Source organism: Bison bison, unplaced genomic scaffold (genome assembly GCF_000754665.1).
Source record: "Bison bison bison isolate TAMUID 2011002044 unplaced genomic scaffold, Bison_UMD1.0 scf7180017860456, whole genome shotgun sequence".
Taxonomy (NCBI): domain Eukaryota; kingdom Metazoa; phylum Chordata; class Mammalia; order Artiodactyla; family Bovidae; genus Bison; species Bison bison.
The window spans coordinates 1,849,282-1,864,274 of NW_011491028.1; the positions used below are offsets into that span (position 1 = coordinate 1,849,282).

Below are 14,993 nucleotides of genomic sequence, written 5' to 3' on the forward strand. Positions count from 1 at the left end.
GAGTACATCAAAGCTGTATATTGTCACCCTGCTTATTTAACTTATATGCAGAGTACATCATGAGAAACACTAGACTGGAAGAAACACAAACTGGAATCAAGATTGCCGGGAGAAATATCAATAACCTCAGATATGCAGATGACACCACCCTTATGGCAGAAAGTGAAGAGGAACTAAAAAGCCTCTTAATGAAAGTGAAAGTGGAGAGTGAAAAGGTTGGCTTAAAGCTCAACAGTCAGAAAACAAAGATCATGGCATCTGGTCCCATCACTTCATGGGAAATAGATGGGGAAAGAGTGGAAACAGTGTCAGACTTTATTTTTCTGGGCTCCAAAATCACTGCAGATGGTGACTGCAGCCATGAAATTAAAAGACGCTTACTCCTTGGAAGGAAAGTTATGACCAACCTAGATAGTATATTCAAAAGCAGAGACATTACTTTGCCAACAAAGGTTCGTCTAGTCAAGGCTATGGTTTTTCCTGTGGTCATGTATAGATGTGAGAGTTGGACTGTGAAGAAAGCTGAGCGCCGAAGAATTGATGCTTTTGAACTGTGGTGTTGGAGAAGACTCTTGAGAGTCCCTTGGACTGCAAGGAGATCCAACCAGTCCATCCTAAAGGAGATCAGTTCTGCATGTTCACTGGAAAGACTGATGCTAAAGCTGAAACTCCAATACTTTGGCCACCTCATGCGAAGAGTTGACTCATTGGAAAAGACTCTGATGCTGGGAGGGATTTGGGGCAGGAGGAGAAGGGGACGACAGAGGATGAGATGGCTGGATGGCATCACTGACTTGATGGACATGAGTCTGAGTGAACTCTGGGAGTTGGTGATGGACAGGGAGGCCTGGCGTGCTGCAATTCATGGGGTCGCAAAGAGTCGGACATGACTGAGCGACTGAACTGAACTGAACTGAATGCCAATGTCTAGTACATAACAAGAAAAGTCATGGCACAAATTGTGCTACCAGACAATTTTCTCAACCACACTAGAAAGTAGATAACTCAGTAGACAGAAAGTGAGAAAAAGAAATGGGTCACATAGATAGTATTGCTGGAACCAGTATTTAAACACAGGAAGAGACCATGCTATCTAATATTGCACTGGAAGAGTGCCCTCTGTTCTTTCAAAGTCGGTCTTCAAGTTGGAGGTGAAGATGTTTCCCTCAGCCTTCTTAGTGTCCCTTACTGAGTCTGAGGGCTTCCCAGGTGGCGCCAGTGGTAAAAAACCCACTTGCCAATGCAAGATGCCAATGCAAAAGATGCATGTTGGATCTTTGGGTCAGGAAGATCCCCTGGAGGAGGGCTTAGCAACCCACTCCAGTATTCTTGCCTGGAGAATCCTGTGGACAGAGGAGCCTGGTGGGCTACAGTCCGTAGAGTCAGAAAGAGTTGGACAAGACCGAAGTGACTTAGCATGTGTGCCAGCTAGGTCTGAAAATTAAACTGACAAAGATTAACAGGAGAAAAACACGACTGTAATTATTTAATATACATTTTACATGACACAAGAGTCTTTGTAAGGAAATGAAAACCCAAATAAAGAAACCTGAGTATATTATTCATGCTAGTTTTGGTGGAGATTGGACAGTAGAAGTATGTAGGTCAGAAGAGCATAAGTCAAGTGCCAGCTGGGGGAACTTATTAGCAAGGCCTGTCTGTTGATCTCAGCATCCCTTTGTCTTTAGAAATAAGGATGTCCCCTTTCTTAGGATAGGGAGGCATCTCTCATAGGAGTTTTTTGACCTGTTTCTGGGGAGAAGGGAGATGTCAGGATGACCTTCTTACTTCTGCCATTTTTTTTTCATTCAACTTCAGTTTAACATATTCGGTATGCCAACGTGACATATTTGGGGCTCATGTGTCCTCAACCCCACCAAGAGATATAAGCCATGATAATCATTACCTACATTTTCCAAAATGGTATAAGGATATAACTGAAAACCATCACTTCTACCACTGCAACTTGACTCCTGCTATTTCAGGTCAGTTCTTCAATCGTGAAAGAATTTTTTTTTCCCCCTGTTTTAGAGATAGTCATTGCATTAAATGGAAATGCTAAAATCATAAAACATTTTATTTATACATTTTATTTATAGTGAATAGATTACCTGGAACAGGCATTTCTCCAGAGATCTACAAATAGCTAATAGGCAGATGAAAATATGTTGATCGTTAGCCATCAAGGAAATGTATATCAAAACTATAAGGAGATTTCCCTTCACACATGTTTGAGAAAAAAGTGTTAGGTATTCAGCCACATCCAACTCTTTGGGAACTCATGGACTGTAGCCTGTCAGGCTCCTCTGTCCATGGAATTCTCCAGGCAAGAATTCTAGAATGGGTTGCCATTCCCTTCTCCAGGGGATCTTCCCAACCCAGGGATTGAACCCAGGTCTCCTGCATTGCAGGCAGATTCTTTACTGTCTGAGCCACCAGGGAAGCCTGTGGTTATAATAAAAATAAATTAACAAGGGTTGACAAAGATGTATAGAAATGCTATACAAATGGAATGCTCATTTGTTGCTGGTGGGGATATAAAGCAGTATAACCACTTTGGAAAACAGTCTGACAGTTCCTATAAGCTTTAACATAAGAGTTATCATATGATGGAGTGATTCTACCCCTAGGTATATACCCGAGGGAAATTAAGCAAATAGGCACACAATAATTTGCAAATAAATGTTCATAGCAGGACTACTTTTTTAAAGATAGAAAGCAGATCAGTGGCTGCCTAGGGCTGAGTAGGGAGATGAGTGAGGATTAGAAGTGAGGCTAGTGAGTTCAAGTTTTCTTTTTGGGGTGATGAACATGTTCTAAATTTAAGTTGTACAACTCTATGCATATACCAAAAAAATATTGCATGAAATGCTTTAAATGAGTAAAGTTTATGGCATGTAAACTATATATTATTAACATTTTTTAAAAAGAGATGACTGGAAAAATAAATCTCAGTACTGTTTAAATTTGATATTGACCAGACCTATCCAGCAGATATTTTTATGTATTTCTTATAAATGATCTATTGTTATTCCATACAAATGTTTTCATTCTAGCTTTGTATTTTATTTCTCTCTATTCTACCAAAGCCCCAGTTTAGTACTTGGAAGAATAAGGACAAAAGATTGATTTTATAAATCTTTCATTATTGCCTAAAAATCACCTTTTCTAGACTGATAAACTTCCTTACTTAGTGGAAATGATGCTTGATGTTCCCTTCACATTCAATCCCCGGTATGAAAACTATTCTGTCCTCTGACTATCTCTTTCTTAATGCCAAAGGATGTGACAGGGAGAGCTGGACAGACTTAGATTCAATGGTGCTTCAACCTCCTACAGGCTGTGTGACTCAGGGCAAACCAGATCACTTCTCTAAGCGTATTTCTCCCTACTGCCTCCAGAGTTTAGTCAGCTTAGAGATGATGTATGTCAAGTTCTTGGCATTAGTTAGCTCATTAATAGAAGTTTTTAATTTATTAACCATGACTCTGTCTTCCAAAAGAGGGCATAGAACTTATAACTGACATCTGTGTTAGTTCTGGAACATTTGAGAGGCTCTTGCTACTATCTTCCTTCCTCAAAAACAGATCTCTCTCCTACCCCGAGTCTTGTGGCTGATGCCTGAAATTCCATTATTATAGGTTCCTTTCATCACTTCAAAGTATTTGATCACTGTGTAAATAAAAAAGGCATATTAGAGTAAAAATATTTTAAACAATTATATTCCATGTCTATATCAATGTAAGTGAATTTTTCTTCCTTTTCTTATTAAAACAAACAAAAAAACCCTTTAGTTGTATGGCAGGTAAGACCCAAAAGAGTAACTGAAGAGGAGCTGGAAAGGGCACTGCTTGCTTCGGGTAGCAGTCTCCCAGTTGCATGTAGAGTAGGTTTGTGTTTCTGGTGGGACTTAGAGGGAAAAAAAAGAAAAAAAAAAACTCTACCCACTGTTGACACATTTTGCAGTCCTGGTAATTTGCTAAATTCACCAGAGTGATCACAGGAGATGAGTTTCACAATCCTGCCTTGGCTGGCCCTGCCTGGGTCAGTGGCCAATTCATCCATCTTCCTCCTCTTTATGAATCATCCTGGGCAAAAAGGACAATGGACAGGAGATGCAGAAAAGCCTCTTTTCTCCCCAGGATAATCCAGCTCTAATTCCTCAGGAAGGGCAGCTTTGGGCCATTTTAAATCAAGAATATTTTTGTTCAAAAAAAAAAAAAAAACCAAAACAAACAAACAAAAAAGAATATTTTTGTTTGAGGCCCCTAGTTTGCCTAGTTTGCACCTCCCAGCAAAAGCACTTACTAGGGGGTAATTGCTAAACCTGTTTATCCCACCAACCAAGGAGTCTATAAATTACCTCCTAAAACATTCTAATTAAGCAATTTTTTTTTTTCCCTCTAGGAAAACAAAGCCCCAGATTACTAGAATACAAGTTGTCTGAACACGTGTGAAAAGGAGAGATATAAATTCACTGTTCCAAGGTCATCTTCACAGCCTCAAAATGATGCTTTGATGTCACTTCTTGAAAGGCCTTGATTGGAATTTAAGTTGTTTGTTAGAAGTGTTTTGAGCTCAGTTAGTTGAATACAATTTAAACTTTTCTTTAGGGGAAAAAAGCATATTTGCTTAATTTACAAAAGTTGATTTGCTTAATTTGTACTCTTAATCATGAAGGGAAAGGCTACCCACTCTAGTATTCTGGCCTGGAGAATCCCATGGACTGTATAGTCCATGGGGTCTCAAAGACGTCTGGTGACTTTCACTTTCAGTCATGATCGAGTTCAAAGACAGAGTTTAAAGGCACAGATCAGAGCATATGGTTTTCATGCCATTTTCAATAAAACTACTGAAAATAAATTAACAAAAGCTGGGCAGTTACTTTTAGCTGCTTTGGTGATAATGGTCCTTTCGTTTTGGTACACAGGAATATGTAGATGAAGTTTGAAAAATATTTAGCAGCAGAATTCTGTTGACAGTTCATTCTCACTGAAACATAAGCATGTTGATTTTATGGTTTCAAGATTTCTTCTGTTTACAGTAGACAAGATATAAAGGCAACCTGAGTGTCCATGGATAGATGAATGGATAAAGACGTGGCATATGTATATATACATACAATGGAATATATTACTCAGCCATAAAGAATGAAATCTTACCATTTGTGACAACATGGTTGGATATAGAGGGTATTATGCTAAATGAAATTAATCAAAGACAAATACTATATAATTTTGCTTATATGTAGTATCTAAAAATAACAAATTAAATATTTCCATCAAATCTAATAGCTATGTTTTAAAGCAGAGTAAAAGCAGGAGTTGTAAACTCAAAGCATTACAAGGAATGGCAAGTAGTTGTATGAATAACCTAGCATAAGATCCAGGGATTCAGGGAGAGGTGGGCTTGTGGACAAATAGGAACATATATGTAAATACACTCAAATTCAAAATTTTTGAGAACCTTGACTGGTCAGACAAAACATATCTGCAGGCTCAACTGACCTACAAGACACAGATTTGGGGTCCCTAGTGCAAAGACATTTAGTTTCTACAGGACAAAACTTGGACAAAATTAATGGTGGTGAGATGCAGGGAAATAAGTGATTCTAGAGATTTTAATACTGTAATTTGTTTCTTAAAATAGATGAGGATTTTTTTCTCTGATTGATGTCTGATATGTGTACAGTGATGAAATCATTTTGACTATAGGTTTACCTAAAGATAGCAAATATATTCTATTAATAGGTGATGATTGTTTTTACCCTCTTAGAGTGAGGTTTGTGTGTTTTTTTAGTCCTTCTTATTGCTATTGCTGTATTATTTTACATGGACATTTGAGATATAGAATATGACTTTATGAAGGTTAGTGCACCAAGCAAGCTCTGTGTAGGTCCCTGCATGCATGTGTGCATGCTCACTCAGTTGTGTCTGGCTCTTGAGACCTCATGGACTGTACACCCCAGGCTCCTCTGTCCATTGGATTTTCCCAGCAAGAATATGAGTGGCTTGTCATTTCCTTTTCCAGGGGATCTTCTCAACCCAGGGACGGAACCTGCATTTCCTGCACTGGCAGGCAAATTCTTTACCTCTTAGCCACCTAGGGAGCCCATATTGGTCCTTCCATCACATAATTTAAATATAACATTTTTAATGTGGCTCATGTTTTGAGTATTATTAAGGTGAACCTTTAAGGTAAACTGGGAAGTGAGATATTGTTATCTTTTTCTGTGGAACGGTCAGGGATACATACATAAGTAAATTCCTAAATAGGTACAAATTCCTTCAAATCCATTTGAGGTAGGAAAGAAATTAAAGGCTGGCAGGTACACTGAAGTGGCCTACAGATTTTTTGCAGTAGAATTATTAAATATTAGTAACATAGTAAAACCAAATTTTGATTAAAATAGCTAATTAAATAAAATAACTTGTGGGAAACTGATGGTTTTATTACTTGATGCCCAAGAAATTAACTAGTCTACTTTTTTGAAAGACAACAAATAAGTAATCAAGCAGATAAGATTTTTTAAATGACCAGACTTTGTGACACGTATGAGAGATTTCAGATGTCTGCAGATTTATACATATTGAATCATACAAAATCGATTATGGATTAAAATGTTATATATTTTATTCTAACTCTTGATAATTAGTTACCTACCTTTGGGAGCTAAATCAACTCCTCATTATCAAGAGTTGTCATTAACCAGAACATCTAGGTTCTTTTTCTAGGTACATACTTCGGCATTTTTACGTACAGCAAATAAGCACTGGGTTTGTTATTTTTGACAGTGCTACCCCAAATCACTTTGTTACATGTCCCTTACTGGCATAAGCTCTATACTGTGGTACAAAAATATCAAGAAGAAATATGTCTGTTAACATCTCATGAGAAAGGTCATTTGTAATATGAATTATCTGTGAAACTGAACTTTCAACTGGGGGAATACAACTTTTAAGGTGCATAGAAGCAAATGAAAATATTAAAAAATCTGTTTCAGTTAAGATCTGAAGTATATATATATATGAAATATATTAGCATACTAGATATCAATATCCTATAATAGTAATACTATCAATAGTACTAACATTAGTTATATTTATTAGCTTAAATATATTCATTTCCTTAAAATGAATTAGGTTTTTACTATATTTTCAACAAAAGATTGAGAAAAGCAAGCTCCAATCAGAAATCTATCTGGTGATTACCTGGCAGTGTAAAGCACCAAGAGGCTGTCAGTTTCTTTTGTGAGAAGATTGTGAGATGTAACTGATAATTCAGTTTCTCTGCCACAGTAGGTTGTTGCACATAATATCCTTAGACCTCATCAGACCTAAGAGAATGGCCTGACACACCATAGGAAATAAGGTTCTGTGTGCTTAGCTAATGTCCCAGCACTGCATGGAAAAGCAAGAAGGTTTGCAAGCTGTGATTGTATTAAGGATTTTTTTTTTTTTTTTTAAAGAAAAGCTTTCTACTTTTAGAATTCTGAGAATTAGAGTTGAAAAGTCATACATATCTCACTTGGATTAGCGTACCTTTACCTGAGATTCAGGTATCTTGTTTGTATCTTATCAAATGGTCCCAAACAAGAAGTCTTGGGATATCAGCAAACATTAAAACATACTGTGATATTAATCAATAATATGAAAGGACGATGAGCAGGCACTGATTAAAGCTGATGATTTATTCCCCAAAACATGCACAGTCCAAACGGAATAAGCCATAAAGTGGGATTTCCAAATGTGTTCCACCCCACTACCTTTACTATTGTTATGAGTGTATTTGTGATTGTATTTGTAGTCTGCCCACACATAGGAAGACTTCCCTGGTGGCTCAGATGGTAAAACGTCTGCCTACAATGTGGGAGACCAGGGTTCGATCCCTGGGTTGGGAAGATCCTCTGGGGAAGGAAATGGCAACCCAGTCCAGTACTCCTGCCTGGAAAATCCCATGGACAGAGAAGTGTGGTAGGCTACAGTCCATGGGGTTGCAAAGAGTCCGACGGGACTGAGCAAATTCACTTTCACACATAGGAAAATGCAGGATGCCAGGGTTAAAACACGATTCTGAGTGAGTGTAGTAGACATGTATTGTTTATATTCTCATTCTCCATCAGTACTGGGTCCAACCATGAGTGAATTGGAAACGAAGAGAAAAATCTATTCTATTCAGCTTAGCAGAGTAAAGGTGATTGCTTGTATTATCTATGTCTAATTTATTTTATAATGCAAATAGTTATTAGAGCTCATTTGCTCTGTGTTGAATTTAAATTATTTGTGGGGAAACTCATGTGTTAATAGGATTTTTTCCACTAAAATTGATAACATTTTTGTCCTTCTCATGTGCAATTTTTGCTATATATAGTGAATACAGAAATGAGTAAAACAGTCCATGTTTAGAGTTCCTGATCTACTAAAAGTGGGAGTAGGGAGTAGAGGGTAAAAGTAAAATATACTGAAAGTCACTCAGTCGTGTCCGACTCTGCGACCCCATGGACTGGGGCCTGCCAGGCTCCTCTGTCCATAGAATTCTCCAGGCAAGAATACTGGCATGGGTAGCTGTTCCCTTCTCCAGGGGATCTTCCCAACCCAGGGATTGAAGTTGGGTCTCCCTCATTGCAGGTGGATTCTTTACCATCTGAGCCACCAGGGAAAGGAAAAGTGAAGTAGCTCAGTTGTGTCCGACCCTTTGCGACCCATGGACTATAGCCTACCAGGATCCTCTGTCCATGGGATTTTCCAGGCAAGGGTACTGGAGTGGGTTGTCATTATTGCATGACAATTTAACAAGTGCTGTCAGTAATGAAGTCACAGTACCTATAAGGCATTACGGGGATACAGAGTTCTCTGTGGGGAATAAACATAACAGGAAGCCTAATGTCTCAATATCCAGGATGGTGCTACTGATACCTACCATAGAAAAAACATGGTTGGATATATAATACACAAGTATTTGTGTAATAATCAGTATAAAAAATTATATCCATTCCTGTAATTTCTTTAGATTTGCCTTTTTTCAAAGGAAAAAAAAAAAAGTATTAAGGCCCCATGGAACTCTGAACAGATTACCTTTTGTTAAAAAAAACATCAGATACTAAACTCAGCTAAATTTTACTTTTCAGTCTGCATTAAACAATGCATGTTTTACTACAAAAAAGAACATTAAAATTTAATGGTTTTCAGTTAAAAGTCTTTTAGTGAAAACTTTGGGATACAGCAACTACAATTTTGAAGTAACCTAGCCAACTCTGAGTTCATATTAACAAGAACTACTACAGATGTCAAGGAGTGTTTCATCCCCTCCAATAAGGGAACACATATAGAAAACATGGGGAAATTAACAGTATGAACAATAAAACAGTAAAATAGGTAGCAGGAAATCGTAGAGAGCAAAACTTTAAGAATCAATTATCCATTTAAGGTATAAAAACCTTGCAAAGGGAAAATATTTCTAGGCTTACTTTGTATTATTATTTTTTCCCTCTGCATTGGCTTTTCTTCTTCTAAGATCAACTGGTTACTTCGGTGTTTCTGGGTGTTATTTGGGTTATTTCTGTTAATTACTACTTATTCTAGCATACAAATGTTTGTCTCCACATCCTAAAGGCTTAAAGATAAATCAGGCAGTAGCTCTAAAGGTACCTGGTAAGCCCCACCTCCCTCCTACTGATTTTTAAATGTCTCATGGGTATGTATATTAGAATTAAATGGCTTTATTTATTGCTTGTAAAAGGAAAGTAATAACCAATTGAGCATATTTCAGGCTACAAGAATACCTTTAAACCTGGGTGTCAATTATTCTGATAAAATGGTGACAGATAAGCAAATTTTGAAATAAGAACTAAAAGGCATTTTAAATGCTTAAATGTTCCTGAGACTAAAATTTTTAATTCCTGATTTTGGTTGACCAGATGGATACCATCTGTGTAATGGAAGTGAGTTTCTAGGAAACTTGAGAGCTTTACTGCATGAAGCCTTCCACTATTTAAGAAAATAATTGATTATTTAAGAAAAGTCCAATGTTGTGTATAATTCATCCAGATCAACTAGACCCCTACACAATGATTTTGGGGAAGAACATGAGAGAATTATTTAGATTCAATTAATTCAAGACTATTGACAAATAGGACATTACTGAGATACAGTCTCATCAGAGCAGATTTAAGTAACTTAGTTGACCCTAGAACTGTCCTAGCAAAATCATGCTCAAGGCCAGGCCAAAATATTGCTGGAAGGGTGGGATAAGTAAAACATCACATCAATAAGGTGTGTCCTTAGCTTCAGAAAAAAAAAAAAAAAAAAAGGCAAATACCACAAGTTGAGAATTATTTGGTTAGCTCTAACATACTGAAGTAATTCCAAAATTTATAGTAAGACAATGCTTAAATCAATACAGCATTCTATTGCCCCTTAAATAGGATTTTGTATCTTAAATGGCTTACCAAAAAAAAATACATCTTGTAATTCTGAGGTAAACATCTTTATTTTCTTACGAAACCAAACATGTTAAACTATCTTAGTATATTACTATTTGAACAGGTCATCTTTTAGTCTTTATGCAGTTTTCACATTGTTTTACTCAGAATTTTTAAAATGGACTTAACACCTTGTACACATTTAACAATACTGTATAACCTTTGTAATCTTACTTGGTATATAATCATGTTCAGTTATTTTTGTATATTTACAGGGAATTAAAGTAAACAGACCCACTCCCTCCTCCCCCTACCCCACAATTAAAAGTAAAGGAAAAGACAACAAGAAATGAGATTAGGTTCTGGAAGGAAGGAAACCCTAATCATTCAAGTGTGGGGTTTCAGAAGTCAGCTTTTTGCACCTACCCATCCTCTATGCTACAGAAAACCTTTGTAAGACTACCACCAAATATTTTCTAAAACCTTTCAAGAAGTTCCAGTAGATTTCTGGATTTGTTCCTTTAAAATCAAGATACTCTGCCTTTGCTCAGGAGGCAGCATGGCAATCTGATCTGCAGTCAGCTGAAGAACCTGCATGATCAAAGCTGCCTTTTCTTGATCCTGGGGGGTTACTTGGCTCTGCCCAGGACTAAAACTGCTAGGCTGGCCTCCACCCTGCTTGCCAGCTCCTTGCATGCCCGGCCCCTGCATGCCAGCTCCTTGCATGCCCGGCCCCTGCATGCCAGCTCCTTGCATGCCCGCCCCCTGCATTCCAGCTCCTTGCATGCCCGGCCCCTGCATGCCACCTCCTTGCATACCTGCCCCCTGCATGCCAGGTCCAGGGTTTCCCACCCCTGAAATGCTGGGAACCTGTCTGGGTCCCTGAGGACCACCTGCCCCCATATTAATAGGACCAGGACCCTGAATTCCCCCAGTCATAGGGCCTCTCGAACTGGGGCCAGGGCCCCTCATCTCCATTCCTCTTGCATCCATGCCTCTCGCTTCCATTCCTCTGGTTTCCATTGCACAGGTCTCCATTCCTCTTCTCTCCATCACTCGTGTCTCCAAGACCTCTGTTTCCATGGCTCGAGTCTCCATCCCTCGAGAGTCTCTGCTGCCTCTGCCATCCATAGGTAGCCCCCTTTGGTCTATCATAGGTCCTCTGGGCTCACTCATGAGCATTCTAGGATCTGCTAAGGGCCCTCCCCTCATCTCATGTGAGGAAGGGCCCCGGCTGTCATGACCAGCGGCATGGTGCATTGGAGGACCCTGATGTGGTGGGCCAAGATAGCCTCTGGGCTCCACTTCTCCGGTGACTGAAAGCAAAGTCCCTCCACGTGGGTCATTTGGCGCATCCCCTAACAGTCCTCGAGGAGGCAGGCCACCAGCAGTCATAGGCCCACGAGGCATAGGAGCTCTGGGATCAGATATCTGCACCTGCCCCCGCTCTAAGGGCACGGGACCAACCCCTGGCATTCCAACTTGGGGCTGCATTGTTCCGCCAGGAGTTAAGGGGCCAGGGCCAGGAACTGCGGCTGGCATTGGGCCTTGGGGTGGAATTCCACCTTGGATAGGGGTCTGCATCAGAGGAGGGATGTCTTTCACAGGTCTTCTGGCCAAATGTTGAGGCTGAGGGGCCGGGGGGTTCTGCTGGTTCAGCAGAACGTTAGGTCCAGGACAGAGCCCAGGGCCAGGGCCAGAAACGGATTGAGATTTCCCTGGGATGAGTGGTGTGACATGAATTTTGCGATGCAAAATTTTCAGAGCAATCTCTGGATCCATGATTCTCATCACTACTTGTGCCTGCAACAGCGCATAAGCCAGCTGTGGGTTTTGAAGTAACATATTTCGAGCTTCCTGGTGGCTGTTTTGGACACAGAGTTTCATCTGCTTCATCAGCTCAAACATTTGCTCCGGGGGAAGACTAGCGACTGCTCTGGTAATCGACTCAGGAGCATCTTCTGGATCGATAGGGTCCCCGTAGGGTGAGTCAATGATAGGCGCTGCAGGCCCTAGACTCTTTAGCTCCTCCTTGTTCTTTTCACTGGCTGCATTGTCCACCCGAAGCGCTCTCCCGCTGAACTCCCGCCCATTAAGGTTCCGCATGGCACTAAGTGCGGTCTCCTGGTCTTGGTACTCGCAGAAGCCATAACCCTTAGGTTTGCCCGTCTCTCTATCGTATACCAGCCGGAAACTCACAACAGAACCAACCTCCGAGAAAATGTCCTTTAACTGCTCCTCAGTCGCCTCATACGGAATGTTCCCCACGAACACGGAACGCAGTGATCGATCCATTGCCGGGTCTCTCACCGCCAAACTCGACATGATTCCGGTCGCCACACAGCGGAGAGCGGCTTCTTCAAGTCGTCCTCTTCCGACGCACACTTCCGCCGAGCAGCGGAAACAACTTTCAAATTCCGGGTAGAAACCTCTCTACTCTGTTTGAATCGTTCCGCTAATCCGCAACATCTGCGCCTCTATCTTTTCCTAACTAAACTAATGCTTTCTGTCCTTAGTCCTTCCTGAGGCGCATGATTCCTTTCTCACCTCTTATTCTGCAAACTTTTCTACGGCGCTCTACCACCCTCTCCGGGAAAAGCTTGGTGTGGATCGACCACAGTAAAGATGGCCGCGTCAACTTCACCATGGTAACGCGGAGAGGCTGCTTTCTACGACGTCAAGGGCGGTTTTGCTTCCGTTTGACCGGCGGGAAACCGCTAACTGAAAGCGATTGAGGCGGCGTCGTCTGTGTTCCGGTAGAAGTATTTCCGTGTATCAGTTTCTCCATAGTAGAGTAACTTTAAGCTATATTTAAAATCACAGTGCAGGCAATGAGGGGAAAATGTAGTATTTCAAAGCAGACTTGGAGTTTTCTCATTAAAATTCAAAAGTAATAGCTTGTTTTAAAAACGCATTTTTGGACAATAACTGTCCAGAAATACAAGCTGAATGCGTGTGCTAGCTCCATCCCCGCCTCCATCCTGTTGGTTCAGTCAATCCCTGAGGAGAGATGTCTTGTCCTTACACGTTTATTTTTGTGCGCGCACTCAGCAGTCGATCTTTTCTTTCTTTCTTTCTTTCTTTTTATTATTATTTTTTAATTTTATTTTATTTTAAAAACTTTACATAATTGTATTAGTTTTGTCAAATATCAAAATGAATCCGCCACAGGTATACATGTGTATCTTTTCAAAATAATATTTTTTCTTAGTTATATTAACCAATATTAATAATTTATTGAATTTTATGGCGACAGCGGATTAGTTAAATGCATTTAACTATTCTTTAGGCATTTAGGTTGCTTCTGATTGTTTTTAACTGATGCAATGATTTCGCCACCTCTGTTATGAAGGAGGAAACTACTTTCTCTTCTGTTGCTAGTTTTGCTGGGAGAAGTTAAAACATGTGGAATGTGGGTCTGTCTCTGTTTAACAAGCAATTAGAATTGAAGCTTGGTGATTTGCTAAGTAGCTGGTAACCTGCTAAGCCTGACTTCTTACCCAGGTTAGTCCCTCATAGCTCCAGAGCATCTGCCATGTACTGTAGGCACTGCTGCTGCTGCTGCTAAGTCGCTTCAGTCGTGTCTGACTCTGTGCGACCCCATAGACGGCAGCCCACCAGGCTCCCCCGTCCCTGGGATTCTCTAGGCAAGAACACTGGAGTGGGTTGCCATTTCCTTCTCCAATGCATGAAAGTGAAAAGTCAAAGTGAAGTTGCTCAGTCCTGTCGGACTCTTAGCGACCCCATGGATTGCAGCCTAACAGGCTCCTCCGTCCATGGGATTTTCCAAGCAAGAGTACTGGAGTGGGGTGCCATTGCCTTCTCTGGTAGATTGCAGTACATATCTATAAACTGTATTGTTTCAGAGCCTAAGTCTTAACTCAAGCAGAGACTCATTTTATTCTACATATTCCTTTTGAAGGGATTATTGAACTTTAACTTTCATCAAAAAATTGTGTTAAGATAAAGCAATTATCCTTCAATTAAAAAAATTTAAAAAGTGAAAAAATTTTTTATGAACTTTGGATATCAGAGTTCGAGGAGTACATCTGAGATGAGTGTGGGTTTAGGTATAAATCAGACAAAGCATCCATTTACCTTCAAGTGTATTAATAGTTATTTGAAACAGGTTTGGACATAGCTTTGTAAAAATATTTAATTCTTTATTTGACTGTGCTGGGTCTTCATTGTGGTGTGTAGGAAGCTGAGATATAAGGATCTTAGTTTTGGCATGTGGGATCTAGTTCCCCAACCAGGGATCAAACCCAGGCACCCTGCCTTGGGAGCTCAGAGCTTTAGCCTCTGGCCCACCAGGGCAGGCCTGGACATAGTTATTCATTCAAATTGGTTTAACCACCCCCCCTGATTTTTTTTTTTTTTTAATTAATCCCATGGATGGAGGAGCCTGGTGGGCTACAGTTCATGGGGTCGCTAGGAGTCGGACACAACTGAGCGACTTCACTTTCACTTTTCACTTTCGTGCATTAGAGGAGGAAATGGCAACCCACTCCAGTATTCTTGCCTGGAGAATCCCAGGGACGGGGGAGCCTGGTGGGCTGCCATCTATGGGGTC

At 40.2% G+C, this 14,993-nt stretch overlaps 2 protein-coding genes across 4 annotated transcripts in view; one reads left to right on the top strand and one right to left on the bottom strand.

The window, feature by feature from the left end:
* Positions 1-14,993, top strand: part of PRKG1 (protein kinase, cGMP-dependent, type I) — a 1,420,729-nt gene that overhangs the window by 792,565 nt on the left and 613,171 nt on the right. The window lies entirely within an intron of this gene.
* CSTF2T (cleavage stimulation factor, 3' pre-RNA, subunit 2, 64kDa, tau variant) lies at positions 10,467-13,259 on the bottom strand. The gene has a single exon (XM_010832217.1). The coding sequence runs from the start codon at positions 12,743-12,745 to the stop codon at positions 10,907-10,909; it is 1,839 nt and encodes a 612-aa protein (XP_010830519.1). The 5' UTR covers positions 12,746-13,259; the 3' UTR covers positions 10,467-10,906.

What these genes read in the sequence shown, in the direction of transcription:
- CSTF2T (XM_010832217.1), bottom strand. Translation starts at nt 12,745, where the DNA reads ATGTCGAGTTTGGCGGTGAGAGACCCGGCAATGGATCGATCACTGCGT.